This window comes from Syngnathoides biaculeatus, chromosome 5, assembly GCF_019802595.1.
Source record: "Syngnathoides biaculeatus isolate LvHL_M chromosome 5, ASM1980259v1, whole genome shotgun sequence".
Lineage (NCBI taxonomy): Eukaryota > Metazoa > Chordata > Actinopteri > Syngnathiformes > Syngnathidae > Syngnathoides > Syngnathoides biaculeatus.
The window spans coordinates 27,854,113-27,874,197 of record NC_084644.1 but is presented as its reverse complement, the minus strand read 5'-3'; the positions used below and the strand labels follow the sequence as shown (position 1 = coordinate 27,874,197).

At 41.7% G+C, this 20,085-nt stretch overlaps 2 protein-coding genes across 7 annotated transcripts in view; both read right to left on the bottom strand.

Moving 5' to 3' along the window:
- Window positions 1-4,928, bottom strand: part of mag (myelin associated glycoprotein) — a 31,103-nt gene extending 26,175 nt beyond the window's left edge. For 4 of the 5 annotated variants that reach the window (XM_061820416.1, XM_061820413.1, XM_061820415.1 and 1 more), the window contains exon 1: window positions 2,886-3,090. The gene's annotated coding sequence lies outside the window, so the exon portion shown is untranslated. Of the gene's footprint in view, window positions 1-2,885; window positions 3,091-4,703 lie in introns of those variants that run through there. The other variant, XM_061820414.1, reaches the window with a different exon arrangement.
- A 250-nt stretch (window positions 4,929-5,178) lies between these two features.
- On the bottom strand, window positions 5,179-20,068 carry lsr (lipolysis stimulated lipoprotein receptor). Of its 2 annotated transcripts, XM_061820421.1 has the most exons (11): window positions 19,926-20,068; window positions 16,514-16,843; window positions 13,228-13,347; window positions 12,890-12,946; window positions 10,473-10,619; window positions 9,912-10,115; window positions 9,759-9,818; window positions 9,517-9,633; window positions 7,923-8,217; window positions 6,125-6,569; window positions 5,179-5,871 (listed from the first exon to the last, which is right to left on the bottom strand). In XM_061820421.1, the coding sequence occupies exons 1-11, from the start codon at window positions 19,963-19,965 to the stop codon at window positions 5,836-5,838; spliced, it is 1,851 nt and encodes a 616-aa protein (XP_061676405.1). In that variant the 5' UTR covers window positions 19,966-20,068; the 3' UTR covers window positions 5,179-5,835. The 2 variants fall into 2 exon arrangements, with proteins under 2 accessions (XP_061676405.1, XP_061676406.1); XM_061820422.1 differs by lacking the exon at window positions 12,890-12,946.
- Between the last annotated feature and the right edge of the window lie 17 nt (window positions 20,069-20,085).

Below are 20,085 nucleotides of genomic sequence, written 5' to 3'. Positions count from 1 at the left end.
GTTACATTGACAGCGCTGGCTCGGGAGCGGAGAGGTAGACGGCAAACTACGCTAGCAACGTAAATGAGCTCGAGAAATTGCAATGACCTGAAAACGTCTGGAGCTCTGGAATGTGTGGAAGGTTTTAATTCATATTTCAGATGTTCAAGAAAGGCAATAGAGACAATATTGCAATCCAATACTAGAAAAAGTGGGGCTAGGAAAAGTATATCACTTTTAATTTCAGAAAAAGAAAACTTTTCTTTTTGGTGTCCTGACACAAGAGCAATCTCAAGCATGTTACATATTTTAGTTTGACTTAACCGAAGCATTTTAGAGGTTGTTTGTTTAAAAGCGCGTCAAATACACCGATACTCTTAGTACTCGTACAAAGAAATATAAATTGACTGGCCGTTCCATTTCAAGCTGCATTTGTTCCAAATGTTCTTCTCCCTTAGCTGTAATTTTCTGATCCTTCACCATCTTGAACTCAACTTCCAGGGCAAGTCTCTCTTTTTCTTTCTTTCTTTCTTTCTTTCTTTCTTTCCCCTGCTCTGTTCCTCGCTACCTCTGTGTGGGGTTTGCGCCGTTAGTTATTACAGCCTGAGCCTCGCAAGTGAATGACGCGTATGTAGTTTGTTGCACCGCAGAGAAACCCGTATGTTTTGAATCACAACACTCTTTGACTATGGGATGTGTCCACATGGGACTGATTCTGGGTGGAAACCCAAAATGAGGTCCGCATATTAGTGACCTGTGTTTCAAACGATGTCCCCACGATCGAGCAATTCAAAGGGAGATGTTTTCCTCCTTAGCTAGGTAGCTAATTAGGGCAAGGGCTAGCAAACGTAGTAGCTTTCCCTAATTTGTAGCAGTTGTTTGCATCGACGGATCCATCCAAAACTGTTCCACCAGCTGCTTGCTGGATTGTGAATGGCGTGCCAGGCATTATCACAACAATAAAATAAATAAATAAATCTTGTGTCCATTGTATTTATGGAACAATAAACCCCCACCCTACATGGCATCTGACTGGTTAGTACTAAGAAAAGACTCTTACTTTTAATGGACAATTTATTCACTGAAGCACTTCAGCAGCACACAAATACGTAAGGAATGCTATGACTCTGTGAGCGCAGAATCATGATATTTTATCCCATCACTGCTCATTTTTATGCACCTGCTAAACAGGACATACATAAAATGAGATCGCTGCTCTGTAACATTATGGAGTTTCAACATTCTCACATACCACAACTTAATATCAGCATCTAGCTACATGATTGAGTTCCTTGAAGTCGTAGAAAGAGACAAGAAAACATTTGGAGTTAACGTGGAAAAACATGTATGATTTTTTTTTTTTTTTTTTTAAACCCCCAACATTTCAAGACTATCTATCCATCCATCTGTTTTGCATATTACTGAGGTCCTGGACATGCTGGAGCTTATCCCATTCTGGGCAAGAGGCAGGGTACAGCCTGAACAAACATCACACTCACATTCACACCTACGGACAATTTAGAGTTTTCTATTAACCTAGCATGCATGTTTTGAGGATGTGGAAGGAAACCAGAGTACCCAGAGAAAACCCATACATGGAGAACATGCGAACTCTGGTCCCCATAATTGTGAGGTTATCCTCCCTTCTGTACACAATTACAAAGGTTAAAGTTCAAGTCTGATAACCAATCCTTACCAATGAAGCGAACAGTTGGCCCAGGCTTTTGGAGATGTGAGTCAAACCACATACCTTCACCGCAATAACGCCCAAAACATCCCAAACCATGTTAAATCCAGTGCACTATAGCAGCCTTTGTTCTTTGTGGGACTTGAGGCTGCCTGACACGGGAAGTGGCTGCAGAGAACACCAACTAAACAAATCTGTTCTTCTCTGTGCTTTTCACCTCTTCATGACTGTTAGCGCTTCAGCGTGGAGCCTATGGGGCTGAGGGCCTGAAAGGGGTACCCAAGAACCCTCACATTTCCCTCTTTTTAACTGCTATTACACAGAATTCAAATTTTAAAAAAAGTACTGTACATTGGTGTACAAACTAACTTGCAACCATGTTGTTTAAGCAGTACGGGCCCTACAGGACAAAATTAAACACTTAGAAAGAACCCATTGTGTGTGCCTCTTGACACTTGACCAAACTCGAGCTGTGCATGGACTGATGCCATTTGAAGGGAGAAAAATGTTGGAAAAAGACAAGAATGTTACCCAAAAAAAGAGAAAAAAAGTTTGCCCTCTCAAGTGTGGAACAATCCGTGTTTTCAACAAGTGCATCGGTGGGTAACCTTGGAAAAGTTGACAAGAGCTTTTGTTTCGACAAACTGCAACGAATGAACTGCTGTCATTGTAGTGGTGGTGGGGTTGGGGAGGAGGAGGGGGTGGTAATTGCAGCTTATGTTTCATAAACCATGGCCAAATATAGAAAAAAGAAAAATGCACCTCAAAAATTAATCTTGTTTAAAATGGAGATCATAGACCGAATGTGGGTGAGGTGGGTTGAGCATTAATTAAATGTAGCACGAACGAGTATAAAATAATTGTTTACCCTCCATTTTAGCAATTTATCACTGTAAGATCATTTCAGTTAATACTCAATGTCAGCAATTTAAATAAAATAAAATATAACAAATAAGAACGTGGACACAAATAAGATGCTTTGTTCCATTAAATTGTTCTGAATTTATGGCAAAACTCCACATAAAATGTATTCCATTGCTGACACCGATGAAAAAACAGAACATTAATAAGCCTTTTGGATTTATTGTATTCCTAATAACAATGAATCCTACTTAGATCACAATTTCCCTGCCCAATCCAAATATATATTTTATTCCAGCCGCTAGAATTAGGCTACAACACATACTGTAACAGTACGTATTCAAATTAGAGCTCTTACCTCATTAGCCAGAAGAGATGGTTTGATGGATGCAAAGCAGTCTTCCTCCTCCTCTTCATTGGCGCTCACTCGCTCTCTCTGTGATGTCATCTGGTCTGCCCATCACAATGCCACTCTAGTAGTTTTAAATACAAAAACACTATTTAAATACAAGCTGCAGATGCATGAAAACCTGTCTCCTTTATTCATACTGCCAAACAACTTTCCTGGAAGTATGTGTGTAAGGTCAAGTGTCATTAAATGGATGATTTTTAGTATGTTATTAATGAAAAAAAAAAAAAAAAAAAACGGCAGCCGGTATGGACCCATCCAATTTTTTCATCACAAAACATAAGTTTGACGTATATGGCTTTTTCTAACTCCCACCATGAACATTCTCTCAAGGGATTTGTTTTTGACAAGAAGCAGGAAGTGACGTTGGAAGCAGGTGCGCGCTCAAGCAGCCTCGTTTGTTTCTAGTAGTTTTACCTGCGGGAAGATAGCTCGTTGTTCCTTCGTGTTAGCCAAAATGCCACCTTGTTGCATTTCTGGATATTGCTCGAACACTTGGGAGGATGGATATACCCTTCATAAGTTTCCAAGACACCCTGTTCGTGGTGAAAAAAGGGATTGCACAGGTGCAAAGGACAAGAGCTTCATGGGTCCCAAACGACAGGTGTGTATACAGCTACTAAAAAAAATAATAGTTTGGGGCGGAACACGTAATCCGTCTCTCAGAACGTAGCAAAAGATCCGCGTACGTACGACAGGGGTGCTAAATGTGTCGATGTGCGCGTCGGACGGCTTCCGCGTTGAGCTTGCGGACGGTGGTGGCTATGAACAACGCTGCTGGCAATGGCCCACTCAGCCGCGTGCGACGACAACGCCATAAAACGGCCCTGATCGGCGCCGTGACAAGGCACTTTGGCGTGAAAAATGAGCCACCCCGGCTGAAACCGTGATCAGCAGACGCAGCGCCGAAGCCGTGACGGGCGGTGCAGCTGAGTGCGCCATTGCTGGTTGATAAACAATGCCGCCGACAATGGCGCACTCAGCCGCGAGCGACGAAAACGCCATAAAGCGGCCCGGCTCGGCGCCGCGTTGAGCCACCTTGGTGCCACACCGGCTGAAGCCGTGATCGGCTCGTCGCACCCAGGCTGCGGCGTTGTGATCGCTCGTGGTTGAGTACGCTACACACTGTCGGGAAGTCTGTTTTTAGTTAGAAGTAATCCGCAGCTCATCTAAATACGGCTCGAACAATAGGGTAATATTCCCCTGGCCACTTCACTCGATTGTGAGATGTTCTCTTCTTCAAAAAGAGCTCCCGTGTCTGAAGGGGCGTGTCCCACAGTAAGTGCCACAGCGTGTTTTCAATGGCGAATGTCCGGGGTGACGTCACAGACATTAAATGCAGCCAACATGGCGACCACTTGGATGTTGAATGAGACTTCCGCAACTTTGTGCATGGATGACGCTCTCCGCTCATATTTAATTTTTCATATAGAAATTGAATTCAATAATGTTATATGAATTTTTATTTTCAATATCTGTTTTAGAATGTTTATAGGGATGACACTTGACCTTTAAAATGTCATATAAGTGTATGCGAGCGTAAGCTTGCTGGTATGTAAGACAAAAATTAAATGGCTCAGCCCATAAATGAGATTGGCATGTTTCTGTCAACTTCCTTCATAGTTTTAAAAAATAATTGCAGTTTAACAAGTCCAATTAATACTAAAAGTACCAGTACACATTGCATTCAAATTAGCATTCCATTTCCATTACAATTTCTTTGGAACATTCTAAAGCACCATACATTGAGAATCAAACTTAACTGACAAGAGTGCATAAAATCCTCTTGGCGCCTCCACCTCCTGGTCACCACCTCTTCCAGCTCCTTCCCTCAGGTAGGCGCGATCGATCAATTTAAACTAAAACAAGCAGATCATCTAAAACTTCCTTCCCTCTTTCCCTTAAATTGCCAGAGGCGAAGTGACTCTCTCGTGTTTTTATGCATCAAGTTTTTTTTTTTTTTAAATAAAAATGCTATTGTCGTACTGAAGCTCCAACGACCACACAAAGTCCTTTTTTTTTTTTTTTTTTTACATACTTGGCAAACAAAGAGGATTCCACTTCTGAACTTGACATCAAATGACAAACCTGGGAGGCACTTTGAATGCTAAACACGCCTGAACTTACAAGCGTTTATTTCTTATCCTGTGCACTGTTTTTTTTTTTTCCTCTCAGTCATTGCTGGTACCGTTTACAGCGCACACGCAGACACACAAAGCCAAAGAAAATCCAAGAGAAAGGATTTGGTAAAAAGTGGTAAAACGTTTTTTAATGGACACATGGTCGAGTTATTTGCAGATGATATGAAATACACATATTTACACAAATTACTTTTTAAAAATGTGTTTGCATGGTTTTTGAATATTCTAAAAAGAAATGTCCCTATAAGTGACAATGAACCCAAGCTTAGTGCACTGTTGGGGGCCTCTAGTGGTTGAAAATACCACTGCGCATCGATGGCCAAGCAAGAAAGAGGGTTTATTTCATCATGTTACAAATTAACATTTTCCCCGTCGGCTGTACTGTACAACACATTTTAAATTGGTAGAATTTATGTAAAAAATACATATAAAATTATTCTAAACAGTATCTCCTCAAATCCCTCTATTTCTACAGCTAAATAAAACGTACATGAATAAAACATAACCTCTCTACTTCTGTACAGTTGAAGGCACTTGTGGCAGCCACAATGTTTGGTACAAAAAAAAATTACAAAAGGTACTTTGTGCATCTCACACTCATGTGCAAACATTTATATTCAATTTGCAACAAGGTTTCTAAGTAGTTTAAAAAAAACTCAGCACATCAAATTTGTAAAAAAAAATAAAATAAAATTAAAAAAAAACTGCAGAACCTTAACATTTACTTGTTTTGGTGGTTGCTTACTGTTGTAGTTGCCTCACACCACCAGGCTCTCTCGGCTCACGGCTCCATTCTGGGGGATAAAAAACAAATGAGGTAAAATTAGAAATCGGCACATAAGACACACTTGTTCTTTATCATGTACACATTCTGTTGTCATAGACATGTCTGCCCAATTTCAGATTGATGAGTAAAACTGACGTTGAGTCAGATTTTTTTTCGATTTAACTTTCCAGGGGGCACAACTGAGCGAGTTTTCAGGGGTCGTATGTAAAGGGCACTGTCAGGCGTTCCATCCAATCATAGCTGGCAATTCCGCCACTCACCTTGCGCAGGTTGCTTTTCTTAGACGATGTCATGCTCTCGTCATCGCTGTAGGGCGGCGGTAGAGCGGCGGGTCCTGAGGGTGGGTTCAGGGGGAGCGGCGGGGGTCCCCGGGGAAGCGGCGCCTTCCCTCGGTCTGAACGCTCCCCGTCACTCTCCAGTCGGTCCCGGCTGCGAGCCCTCTGCTGCTCCCCCATCCTCTTCCTCTCCAAGGCCTCTCTCAGGAAACTGTCATCGTAGTCATCTCTCCTGTCCCGGCCGCCGCCCGGTCGCCGGTCCCTCTCCAGGTCCATCAGGTCGTCGCGACTGCGGCTGCGTCTCCCCGGAAGGGCGCCGTACCCTCCGCCACCTCCTCCTCGTCTGTAGTCGTCCGGGGAGTAGTCGCGACGTCTGCGGTCGTCTCTATCGTAGCCAGCGCGGCCACTGCTGCTCCAATCATCGTCAGAACTGAAGAGTGGTTATTACACCAAATGTTCAACTTATTTGTCAGAGTTATTGATTCTTTTTTTTTTTTAAGTCACTAAGATCAAAACATGTTCCCGCTGATGTGCAGTGCTTAAAGCGGCGATTCAAAGAATTTTTTAGTCCTTTGAAATTTTCCAAGGGTAATAATAATATCAATTAAATATAATTGTTGCCTATTTTTGAGCAAGCGTATATGCATTTTGAGCAAGATAAAAAATCGTAACCTTATGAGAATGTAGCGACTATAGGAAAGTTGTGTTCAGATATTAAAGTCAATTAAACACGGGATTAAAGTCACATATTAGGAAGTGAATCAAAAATATATATATTATCCTCATAATTTTCCTTGTATTCTGGGATGAAGGGCAAAGTTTATAAACAGTGGTGAGGCCGGCGATGATGTACGGATTAGAGACGGTGACACTGAAGAAACAACAGGAAGCAAAACTGGAGGTCACAGAAATGAAGATGCTGAGGTTCTCGCTCGAAGTGAACAGGTTGGATAGGATTAGAAATGAACTCATTAGAGGGACACAAAAAGTTGGATGTTTTGGAGACAATAGAGCAGAGACCAGACTTTGATGGTTTGGACATGTTCATACACGTGAGTATATTGATAGAAGGGTGCTGAGGGTGGAGCTGCCAGGCAAAAGAGTGAGAGGAAGACCAAAGAAAAGGTTGATGAAAGTTGTGAGGAAAGACATGAGGACAGTGGGTGTGAGAGAGGAGGATGAACGAGATAGGCTTAGATGGAAAAAGATGACACGCTGTGGCGACCCCCTAATGGGACAAGCCGAAAGGAAAAGAAGAAGAGTTTGTGGATCCTCTGGCTATGGCTCATGGACTCCACTGGACCAGTTTGGGCAAAGTGACATTCCTCCTCCCCTCAAAGGGAGTTACATTTACTAGAAAGGGACCCCCCCCCGCCGCCCCTTTTTCCCCCTATTATATCGGTGGAAATTTATTCTTGGGGTGAAAAAACTTTTTAAGTGTATTCCTATCAGGAAAAAATAAAGCAGATTTTAGAAAGGGAGAAAAAAAATCTAAACAAAACCTGTATTTAAATGTCATTTATGATAAAAATCATAAATTAGTGAAGAAAAAGGGATTTGATTTTGAGGCTCATCCCTACAATTTTTTAATAATAATAATAAAAACTTTGAATATTTTGTCATTTTTATTGTTTTCATCCCATTTAAAATGTTTTATCTCTTTGTTTTCAAATGCCTTTAATCATGTAAAGCACATTGAGTTACCTCATGTATGAAAGGCACTATACTAATAAATTTGCTTTGCTTTGCTTAAAATGAGGATACTTGAGACGTGGCGACTCACCCTCTCCTGCCTCGGGGCTCATCCGGGCGTCGGGGTGGCGGGTAGTTGTTGCGGCCGTAGCGGCGCCCGATGTCATCCAGGTTCTCCATGGAGCGGGCGCGGGCCCGGTCACCCATGTAGCCTCGGCGTGGTGGGTCGTCTGGACGTCGGTGCACGTGTTGCGACACGCTGCTGATGGTGCTCATGCCCTCATCCTCATCGTACACCGTGGACAGCGGTGGGGGTTGTGGGCGACCACCGCGGGCTCGCGGGTCGGCAGTGTCATGCAGCGAAGTCACCTCGCTTACGTTGTCCACTGAGAACAGACCACATGTGAACTTTGACTCTACGCTCGCTGGGCCACAAATCTGGGTACATGTCTATTAAACTGCCACCATTTGATGAAATCTATTTCATACATAAAGTATATATAATATACACATATATTACAGCTACAGATATCTTTAGAATCAGATACTCTATCCATAACCGTATTGATTCATCGGATTAAAAGTTTTCGCACTACGATAGGTGACTTTCTTATCAAACTAGATTTCTTAATAATTGGGATGTAATATTGACTCTATTAAAATCATCCTAGCATTCCTGACTTCCAGACGTTTTTCTGTCAGAAGTCCTGAAATCAGGTCATATGAATTTCTTGATCCTAAAAACGTCACTAGCAAAGATCTCTGCCTACGTCTTCCTCCCAAGCCAGCGCTGTCAATAGAACAAATGTTCTCACAAATGGGTTTTCTACACTAGTAAGTTTCTTTCGACTTGTCCCTTTCGGAGTCGCCACAGCGTGTCATCTCAGATGAACGCACATACCAATCAGATGAAAAGGAGCAGTTATAGCCAAATTTGGACAAATGGATACAAAACTGGGCCAAACAGAAGCAGGGACTTTTTCTGGACACTTGTATGACAAAACCAATGTGTTTTTGTTCTTTTTAATGAAAATGACACTTTGAAACTAAGTTCATGTTAATTGGTCTGGGCAGTTCTAAATATGGGACCATTACACAGCAAAATGTGCATTTTAAGTGTAGGTATTATTGTTGTCCATTTGAGGTCGCTATCGTCGCGTTCCACCCAATGATGTGCTTGCCAGCGAATTAGAGTGGAGAGCTGGCCGATGTGAGCTCATGTGCATGCATCACTAGTAACATTAGTCCCAATGGATAAACGATCCTTGTAAAGTTTTTATAGATCCTGAGAGATTTTGTTTTGTCTTTTTTATTGTTTATTTGTTGTGATAACGATTAGCTGAGAAACAAATTATTCAATTAATCATTCATCCATTTTCAACACTGCTTATCCTCATTAGGGTCGTGGGATGCCAGAGCCTATCCCAGCTGACTCCAGTCAAAAGGTGGTAGTCGCAGGGCACATATAAACACCAATACTGAGTGGGAATTGAACCCACCAAAGTCAGGCGGGTGCACCACTACGCTATCAGTCACTGAGATTTTGTCTAGACTTTTTTTCGCCAAACAACTTATTCAAATGATAATTTTAGCATTATTCATACATTCGGTATTTCTGGTGCATTCCAACACAAATGTGTGCATAAATAAATCTGGCTTGTAATTGTGTATGCTGAGTGACTTACAGCGGTTGTAGTTGGCGGGTCTGGACGGATCCAAGTTGGCGAGCTCTCTCTCCATGTAGTAAATGGCACGCGTGGCGTTGCCTTCAGGATCCACCTGGATCCGATAGCCACTCCGAGCTGGAGGAGATAACATTTGTTAAGCAAATTAAACACAAGATATGGTAATTACAGTATTACTGACAATACAAAGTAATCCACTACATACTTAAAGTTAATAATTTACACTTTTTCTGTTGACTTACTATGGTCTCCACCACCACCATCTTGATCGTGCAGCAGAGGCACCTGGGAGCCTTGACCGACTTTACACAAACATAAAAATTACATTTCCATTCAACACACTAACAAGAACTGACTTTCAATATAATGATGCAGATTTTTTTGTTACTCCTTACCGGAACTAGCGCCGTCGTACTCTCGTCCATACCCGTTTTGTGAGGGCGGGACCCCGACGCCATTGGGCAGAGGAAGCAGCGGCATGGCGGGTTGCTGGACGAACGGCCCGCTGTATGCCGGCTGGGCGTACATGCTGGGGGCGTAGAGGGTGGTGGCATAATGGTTGGCCATGCCTTTTTTCACCGCCTTACCTGCCTCATACACTGCGGCACCAGAGAGACTCCATGTCAACGTAATGTCGGCAATATGTTCTATAGTAAAAGCACGTTTTCACTGCAGCACTTCATTAATTAAACAAATACCCCCAAGCCCCACTGACAACACTAGTCTGCCCAGTCATGGTTGGAGAACGTCATTTTGCGTGCTAGATTATGTAAATTAGCCCCACTGTTAAATCAAAGCAGGGGAAATATCACAAAGGCTCGCTCACAAATATTTTCAGAAATAATCAGCAAACAAAATATTTAATTTGTTGTTTAACTTCCAACTCGATGTGTTGGTGTTTGTATAGAAGCAAATAAAAAGTTGAAATTGAGTAAAGAATGTTGGCGAGTACTCACGTGCCCGCGGGCAACAGCATCGGTCCGGGCAGCAGGGGCAGCTGACGTAGCAGCAGCATGTGTGCGGGCAACACTGACACCAGCAGATGCCGATCAGTAGTAGCAACAGCAGGAAGCCCAGGACCACCACCACCACAAGCAGCCAATCTGCACAACAACAGAACAAATGTGTGAAACACGTGATCGATGCAAATATTAACTCATGTTGTCAAGTCCAACAGCAGTTACTTTCTACCAAGTAAAGATACTTGATAATGCTATTGTCTTGTTATTGTTTTAATCACATATTGTTCAAAGCACAAAGCAAAAATGTTTTCTTGAAAATGGCATAAAACACATTCTCATCGCTTACATTTTAACATTCAACTGCATATCTTGCAACATATTTCTGTTACAGTAAATGTAGCCCGTATCACAAGCGGCAACAAGTACTCAAGTATTTTGAGCACCTCGAGTTAAAAAAAAAATGCTCCAGCCTTTTTTTCTGCATCGGGGAACTATTTATTTGCTTGTGAAGCTCAAGGAACATATGGGCGTTAATGTAGCAAAATGCACATTCGTCACCAAAACTACCAAATGTTTTGGATTGTCCGTATATCATTGAAGACTAACTCGTTACGCCCCCTAACACGGATTGTTCCAAACATTCCAAACAAAACAACAGTATTCCAAAATGCCATTATTTGGAGTAACAGTAAAAATAATGTGTTACTTTTCCCAAGAAAGAAATTACTGTACACTACAATAACTTTTTCAAACCAGCAATAGTTACTTTTCAGTAATCAAGGTCTCTCACCAAGTACTAATTTGCCCACAAAGTTGTCGTCAAGAACCACCATGGGGATCCATCTATTTAGTCTTTAGAAAAGTTTACTGAGAATGGTGTGGTTGTTTATATTTAGATACTTAAGTACTGTGTGACCATGTTAAGTCAACACTAAGTTGCTCACTTTATGTAGCTTCAACTACACTAATATTTGAGTTATTGTTTCATGTTGATGACATTATTCTGTAACTTCTGCTTGTCCGAATGACCTGCTGTAAGCCTGTTTTGGTTTTCATCACCCCCCCCCCTTCACATAATGTAGCACCATTGAAGGTTGACTGGGCAGACATCTGAATATTATTTAAAATAATGGAGGTGTCTCCAGTATTTGAACGAGGGGGCTGTTTTTTGTAATTCCTCCACGCTTGGGAGGTGTATTCAGTCTGCCTGCAGTTTTCCAAGGGCGGGAGGGCTTGGGGCCTCTGCACAAAGTGAGGAGTGACAGTCTACCCTGGGTCGTGGTGGTTTCTGTGGTGGAATCCTCTGTTGTGGGACCACTCACTGTGGAGGTTTCCCCACATGTTGTCTTTCCTCACCCAAGATGCTCAATGCCTTGCCATGTCTCTATACTATTAGTCAATAGGTCCTGTGTTGGGGATGGGGGGTCTATGTATGTATGGGTGTGTTTGCAATGATTAGGGGTTTTTGAGCTTTCCCTGCAATTTTATATTTTAATCTCAGAAGCGCCTTGGATTACATTCCCTGTGCATGAAAAGTATTATATAAATGTAATAAAATGCGATTGATTTAGAGGGGAAAGAAAAGGCCATATGGTGACAAAGTAGTACTGTATATCACACAATGCATTTTGTTGTGACTGGCAGAGGTAATCATCCAGGACTTTTTCTGGATCACTAACCACGAGGTTAATAGTCAAAAGTCTGCTTTCCTCACAGAGAACAACAATTATTCTGACAAACTGGTTGAGCCTGTTTGTGCCAGGCATGACAGAACTTTAGCACTGCAAAGCCAAACAAACTTTAAAAAAAAAAAAACTTCGGGAATAGTAGAGGGAGTGCAGATGTTACACTATTACTCAATAAAAAAATGAAACAGAACAATTGCAGAAAGATGCAAACAGATGACAAACTAGTATTTTAATAAACATATTGGCCTCATTATCAATAAAAAAAACAAAAAAAACACTAAGGTCACTGAAAAAGACCTTTTGGGATTTTTTGTTTGTATGACATGTAGCACATGACAACCGAAGGAATATGAATATTTTTAAAATCACATATTCTATGAATGAGCCGACTTGAAGTCGCTACCCTCAAATACTTTTTTTTAAGATCTGTAACTTTGACTGTGTAAGGTTTTAAATTGTGGCTGAGCCTGCTGACTACTGCTACGAATGAATGGTTCGAAAGTAGAGTCAAATTACTTTTAGTCACAGCTCACTCCATTGAGTCTAAATGTCAAAAACTTGGGACCTTTAACATTTTTGGTGAACCAAGAGGGTTAAACACATTCAAAAGGACCAAAATGTGGTTTTTACACCACAAAGAGAAATGCTCAAAATGTGTAAATGGATGTCATGATGCCTTGACTAACGCTGAATCCAGTTAAACTAAGAGAGCTTTTGTACTACCTTCCATAACCAGTAAGTCAATGCCCGGCAGCAGGTCAGTAGCATTTGACTTTCTCTCTGCGAAAGAAAGATAAAGCCACAATTACTGGATCACGTCCGCTCAGGGCATGACCACACCTACCCACGCAGCCTTTTAGCTGTAAAACTCAACTGCACCACATGGACAAATCCTCCAATGTCTACTCAATCTCAAACGTGCTCGACGGGTGTTTGAGTTCGCCGAACCAGACTGATTAATTGATGAGTCCCAATACATTTGCCCATTTAGTGTATTTGTGGCAGAAGAAAAGCAAAGGGAAGAGAAGGCCAGCAGTAAGAAGCAGATGCCTGGCGTTTACCCAAGACAATGAGCTCTGTGTAGTCCTCTCCGTTGCCCGTGAGGTCCTGTGAGGAGATGACGGAGCACACGTAGACGCCGCTGTCGCCCCACGCCGTCTGCGCGATGTTCAGATCGGCGTCTGGGGGGGAGCAAGCACGAAATGATGACGACGGTGTGTTTGAAGCAACAATGTGTGGAAACTCGATTGCCTACAATCAAAATTCTGAAAACTATGACTCATATCCGATCGATTATGATATGTAAATATTCAATCTGCAAAATGGGTAGGAAATAGTGACAGTCTTCTATATTATTTATCATTTATAATTCAATCGACCAATCGCATTTTGAAGCAATTTTTGCCACGCTTTTACTATTTCAAAATATTAATTTTCTACTTGTTAGTGGAAAAAATAAATGATTAAAATAGCCACTTTAATAAGCGTTATTCAACCTCAAATGATAAAGTATTTGTCGCAATATTTTATACATCCCATAAAACTATGGGATACTATAACACAAGTTTAACATAATGTGGGACATTTACGCAGTTGTCTCTTCCCTGTTCTAAATGAAGATTTTACGTCTCGCACGACTCTTATATGGAATAGTTCCCATAAAGAAGAAATGTCCGTTGTTCTTTGTTCTTGTTGCTTTGTTGTTCTTTGTTCTGAATGTCATACCAGGGGAGCACCGACTGCCGGAGACAAATTCCTTGTGTGTTTTTATCTTCTTCTTCTTTTCCTTTCGGCTTGTCCCGTTAGGGGTCGCCACAGCGTGTCATCTTTTGCCATCTTAGCCTATCTCCTGCATCTTCCTCTCTAACCCCAACTGCCCTCATGTCTTCCCTCACCACATCCATAAACCTTCTCTTGGTCTTCCTCTCGCTCTTTTGCCTGGGAGCTCCATCCTCAGCATCCTTCTACCAATATACTCACTCTCTCGCCTCTGAACATGTCCAAACCATCGAAGTCTGCTCTCTCGAATCTTGTCTCCAAAACATCCAGCTTTGGCCGTCCCTCGAATGAGCTCATTTCTAATCCTATCCAACCTGGTCACTCCGAGCGAGAACCTCAACATCTTCATTTCTGCCACCTCCAGTTCAGCTTCCTGTTGTTTCTTCAGTGCCACCGTCTCTAATCCGTACATCATGGCCGGCCTCACCACTGTTTTGTAAACTTTGCCCTTCATCCTAGCACACACTCTTCTGTCACATAACACACCAGACACCTTTCGCCAGCTGTTCCAACCTGCTTGGACCCGTTTCTTCACTTCCTTACCACACTCACCATTGCTCTGGATTGTTGACCCCAAGTATTTGAAGTCATCCACCCTCGCTATCTCTTCTCCCTGTAGCCTCACTCTTCCCCCTCCACTTTTCTCATTCACGCACATATATTCTGTTTTACTTCGGCTAATCTTCATTCCTCTCCTTTCCAGTGCATGTCTCCATCTTTCCAATTGTTCCTCTGCATGCTCCCTGCTTTCACTGCATATGACAATATCATCTGCGAACATCATGGTCCAAGGGGATTCCAGTCTAACCTCATCTGTCAGCCTATCCATTACCACTGCAAATAGGAAGGGGCTCAGAGCTGATCCCTGATGCAGTCCCACCTCCACCTTAAATTCCTCTGTCACACCTAAGGCACACCTCACCATTGTTCTGCTGCCATCATACATGTCCTGTACTATTTTAACATACTTCTCTGCCACACCAGACTTACGCATGCAGTACCACAGTTCCTCTCTTGGTACTCTGTCATAGGCTTTCTCTAGGTCTACAAAGACGCAATGTAGCTCCTTCTGACCTTCTCTGTACTTTTCCACGAGCATCCTCAAGGCAAATAATGCATCTGTGGTACTCTTTCTAGGCATGAAACCATACTGTTGCTCGCAGATACTTACTTCTGTCCTGAGTCTAGCCTCCACTACTCTTTCCCATAACTTCATTGTGTGGCTCATCAACTTTATTCCTCTATAGTTCCCACAGCTCTGAACATCCCCCTTGTTCTTAAAAATGGGAACTAGAACACTTTTCCTCCATTCTTCAGGCATCTTTTCGCCCGCTAGTATTCTGTTGAATAAGTTGGTCAAAAACTCCACAGCCATCTCTCCAAATTGCTTCCATACCTCTACCGGTATGTCATCAGGACCAACTGCCTTCCCATTTTTCATCCTTTGTAATGCCTTTCTGACTTCCCCCTTAGTAATCATTTCCACTTCCTGGTCCTTCACTCTTGCCTCTTCAACTCTTCCTTCTCTCTCATTTTCTTCATTCAACAACTTCTCAAAGTATTCTTTCCATCTATTTAGTACACTACCGGCACCAGTCAACACATTTCCATCTCTATCCTTAATCACCCTGACCTGCTGCACATCCTTCCCATCTCTATCCCTCTGTCTGGCCAACCTGTAGAGATCCTTTTCTCCTTCTTTCGTGTCCAACCTGGTGTACATGTCTTCATATGCCTCTTGTTTAGCCTTTGCCACCTCTACCTTTGCCCTACGTCGCATCTCGATGTACTCCTTTCGCCTCTCCTCAGTCCTCTCAGTATCCCACTTCTTCTTCGCTAATCTCTTTCCTTGTATTACTCCCTGTATTTTGGGGTTCCACCACCAAGTCTCCTTCTCCCCTTTCCTACCAGATGACACACCAAGTACTCTCCTGCCTGTCTCTCTGATCACCTTGGCTGTCGTCGTCCAGTCTTCCGGGAGCTTCGGTTGTCCATCGAGAGCCTGTCTCACCTCTTTCCGGAAGGCCGCACAACATTCTTCCTTTCTCAGCTTCCACCACATGGTTCTCTGCTCTACTTTTGTCTTCTTAATCTTCCTACCCACCACCAGAGTCATCCTACACACTACCATCCTATGCTGTCGAGCTACACTCTCCCCTACCACTACTTTACAGTCAGTAACCTCCTTCAGATTACATCGTCTGCACAAAATATAATCTACCTGCGTGGTTCTACCTCCGCTCTTGTAGGTCACTATGTGTTCCTCCCTCTTCTGGAAATAAGTGTTCACTACAGCCATCTCCATCCTTTTTGCAAAGTCCACCACCATCTGCCCTTCAAAGTTCCTTTCCTGGATGCCTTGTGTGTTTTTATACACTTGGCCAATAAAACTGATTCTCATTCTGATATATCATACATTGTAAAAAAATCATCCGCATAGTTTGATAAAATGCGATAGTAACGATATTATCTTAGTAAAAGGAGAATTTTGTGTTTAATGTCATTCCAAAGTGAAGGATGGATGCACATTCTACTGAAGAAGAATGTCTTGGGTCTTTTTGGACTCACTGTTGATAACGCTGATCTTGCGTCCTTGGTACTCGGTGCCAAGCGTGACGGCGGTGCCCTGCTTGGAAGCCACAATGCGCACCGTGCGCTGGCTATCGGCGCACTCGATGTTGGGGTCGTAGTTGGGGTTGTTTTGTGACAGGATGCTGTCGGCGCTGCTGGGATTGAGAGCTGCCTGCACCGGGTCGCGGCAGTACGACTTATACCGCCAAGTGACCACCGGCGGCTGTGTAGCAGAAGTCTGGAAATTGCAGTTGAGCGTGACCGGCTGGAACAGGATGACCACATAGCGCTTCACTGGGCTGCTCACCGACACGGCCATGGCCGACTCTGCAATGACATTGAATGAAAATGAAGAGAGTTTTCCCAGCTCAGAAAGAGTAAGAACTACATGCATTCTTATCTTTTTTTACACATGCCTTTATCTCCAAAGGCTTCAATACATTCTGTAACTCAGTTTACTCAGGACTCCCAAGAGCAAAAAGCCCCTATTGCTAAATCAAATTTCTCTATTAAAATACCCTAAAGCCAGTGATTCTCAACAAGTATACCAGGGGAAATTAGTGTGGTGTGGGAAATTATAACATAATAATTACTCCACAAATTAATCATTTACAAGAAATAAGGTATCTTTGTTCATCTGTGTATGCCAGTGAGAGATAGTGACAGACAGAACACATAAATGCTCTTCTGTGAGATGGGAGGAAGTATACAAAGTACAAAGCAGAACCACATTCATATCTCATATTGGCTCTTAACACAAAACCAAACAACCAAATTCAAGATGATAGAAAACAATTTATAAAAAAAAAAAAAAAAAAAAAAAAAAAACAACCAAGCGACAGCTCCTAATTGCTAAAACAAAGCCACATCGAAAAAAAAAAAAAAAAAAAAAAAAAAAAAAAGAGTATTTTTGCACAGTTAAAGAGGACAGCCTCAACTTTTGTAGTTTTTAGTAGCATTCATTTAAGAGTAAGGTTTTTTGTGCTTATTATATGCATTTATCTGATCTGTTGCTGTACTATAGGTGATGATGACTCTTCTTCAACAGTTAAGTGAGCAACTTCCAATTGTTTGTGATACACCACCACCATCATTTTGGCGTAATATTGCAATTGCAGTTAAAAATGACCCAAGTTATTACCTAACTCAGTGCAAATTGGTCAAGTAATAATGTTCATGATGTGTGAGCTTTTGAGTCCAAGACACACTGGCACATACATGAAAGAAAGAAAATAAATCATTATATAAGGAAATTTGGTGTTTCTTTACCACTAGTATCACTGTGAGCAAGTCATGAGTCACCTGCTATGTCATCAATCCATACCTGAGATTAAATAATTATGCTTAATAGGATGATTGCTTTCTACTAACTGAAACAATGTTAAGAGCGTGAAAAATAAAAAAAACATCCAAGACAATAAAAGCTTTTTTTGTGGAACATTAACATGGCAAAACACAAACCCACAGGAACAAATCAACTAAAGTGCTGTTCTAATACGAGTAGCTGCCTCGCACAACACTCAATGGACCTTTCCGACATGTCAATCACTCGTACAATAATAGCCAATCAGATAGCCACATTGTCTTTACCCCTGTCTTGACACGCCCCTGCGGCCATGTCGTCCCACATGGAGTGGAGATGGAGTTTTAAAGGCGGACTAACAGGTCTTTGAGGGTCAGAAGTCTAGCTAATAGACAGGTGTTCAAATACTTATTTGCAGCTGTATCACACAAATCGTTTAAAAAAAAAAAAAAAAATCATACATTGTGATTTCTGGATTTTTCTTTTTGGATTATCTCTCTTACAGTGGACATGCACCTACGACGAAAATTTCAGACCCCTCCATGATTTCTAAGTGGGAGAACTTGCAAGATAGCAGGGTGTTCAAATACTTATTTTCTTCACTGTATGTATCAGTGCTTTATACATTGCAGGAGAACTTTCACTTTGTTAGTGTATCACTGACCTGCTGAATGAAGTGTGTAATGTTTTATGTCAAAGAGTCGGGTTAATGATACGTAAATGGGCGATGTCATGCAAGAGAAATGCCATTTTGCCCATTTCTATCACATCAGACTTTTAAGACAGAGCACTGGGTTCGATTACGAGCCAAGTCAAACTTTTTCATCTGGTGACTACGGTACTGACCGAGTTAATGACCATTGTTAAAATGCACTTGTAGAAAATCAAACCTAACTCACTTATAAAGACTACAATGATATTACTCATGATCTTTCCAAGTAAAAAGTACTCACCCTGCTTTACATGTGCAGTACTATTCCACTATTTTATTCTATTGGATTTCAATGTGAAGTTTGTGAGGCGTCAAACTTTTTTGCCATAGGGTTATGTAACTCTTACATTGCGTCCTGCTCCATCCAAAATCTTAATTCCGTGTACATATCCTTGTGTGAAATAGTTGAGACCTCTCTTGAACAAGTCTGACGCATTTGGCAAAAAACAAAGATCAATATTATTTGGAATATGCGATAGAGAATCAACTTCAAAACTGTTCTGTTCAGTCGCCATTTTGGAAGCTTTTGGGACATGGCAACTGTAGCTAAGGGGGTGGAGCTTAATATCGCCAGTCGAAAGGTCCATGAGCATCCACTAACCCCCTACTCACTGGCTTATTTACTTTTTTCATACCCTTCCAGTACCAAATTGCCTGAAGTACACATGTCAATTATTGTAGAAATAGCCTGATAAAATATTTATTTGGTTGCATACTTTCTTTTTACTTAAAGGGTTGATTGCCACTCGAGAAACCCACTTATTTCTACATAAACAATGTCACGTTATAGTGACAGCTTGGATGCTCTTTTATTCCCACTCACCAAAAGCTGTCCATTGGTAAATCTTTGGTTAGATGTAAACCAAATACGTCAAAGACCACTAGGGATAAGACAGAACCAAACAACAACTCTGATTAACAAAGAATCAAAGATACTTTCTGGATATTGTGTCGCTATAATGACATTGCTATTAGGTATTGCTGTTATTCTTTTATGGGAACGTTCAAGTAACACACAAGGTAAGATGAAACAAATGCTTGTATGCTGAAACTGTCAAACAAAGGAGCAACAAGTTAAACAGATGTATTTTGTTTTAATGAGCTGTACCCAGACTGCCATTTTGAACACGAAATTTGTCAAACTGACTTTTTGAAGGACCTTGAAACCATTAAGTTCACATTTTTCCTCGACAAACATATAATAAACGTAATTTTCATCAATTTCGAACAACTCTTTTAAATTCATCGTCGCCTGTCCTCTTCTAAGAGCCCTCCAAATTGTACTAAATACGAATTAATGGGTGAAATCAGGACAAAAAGTGGGAATAACATCCAGCCTCTGAGGCGGAAGCGGGCCCACCCAACTCCGGTGAAAACACGAGCCTTCTCCTTACCTGTCGCCAGAGCTGTGGCGATAAAGAACGCCCAAAACATCTTATTTCCGCCGTTTTGTGCGTCTCGCTCGATGAATCTGGCGTTTCGTAGTAAAAAAAATATATATATACTCCTGTTAAAAAATAATAAACTCTACATAGAGCGCTAACTGTATTTTAT

Excerpts from the sequence above, each read along its gene's own strand:
- lsr (XM_061820421.1), bottom strand. The coding sequence starts at position 19,965 with ATGTTTTGGGCGTTCTTTATCGCCACAGCTCTGGCGACAG. Across the intron at positions 16,844-19,925 it reads CGCCACAGCTCTGGCGACAG|AGTCGGCCATGGCCGTGTCG; the intron begins GTAAGGAGAAGG and ends ATGTCATTGCAG. Across the intron at positions 10,620-12,889 it reads TGACTTACTGGTTATGGAAG|ATTGGCTGCTTGTGGTGGTG; the intron begins GTAGTACAAAAG and ends GTTGTTGTGCAG.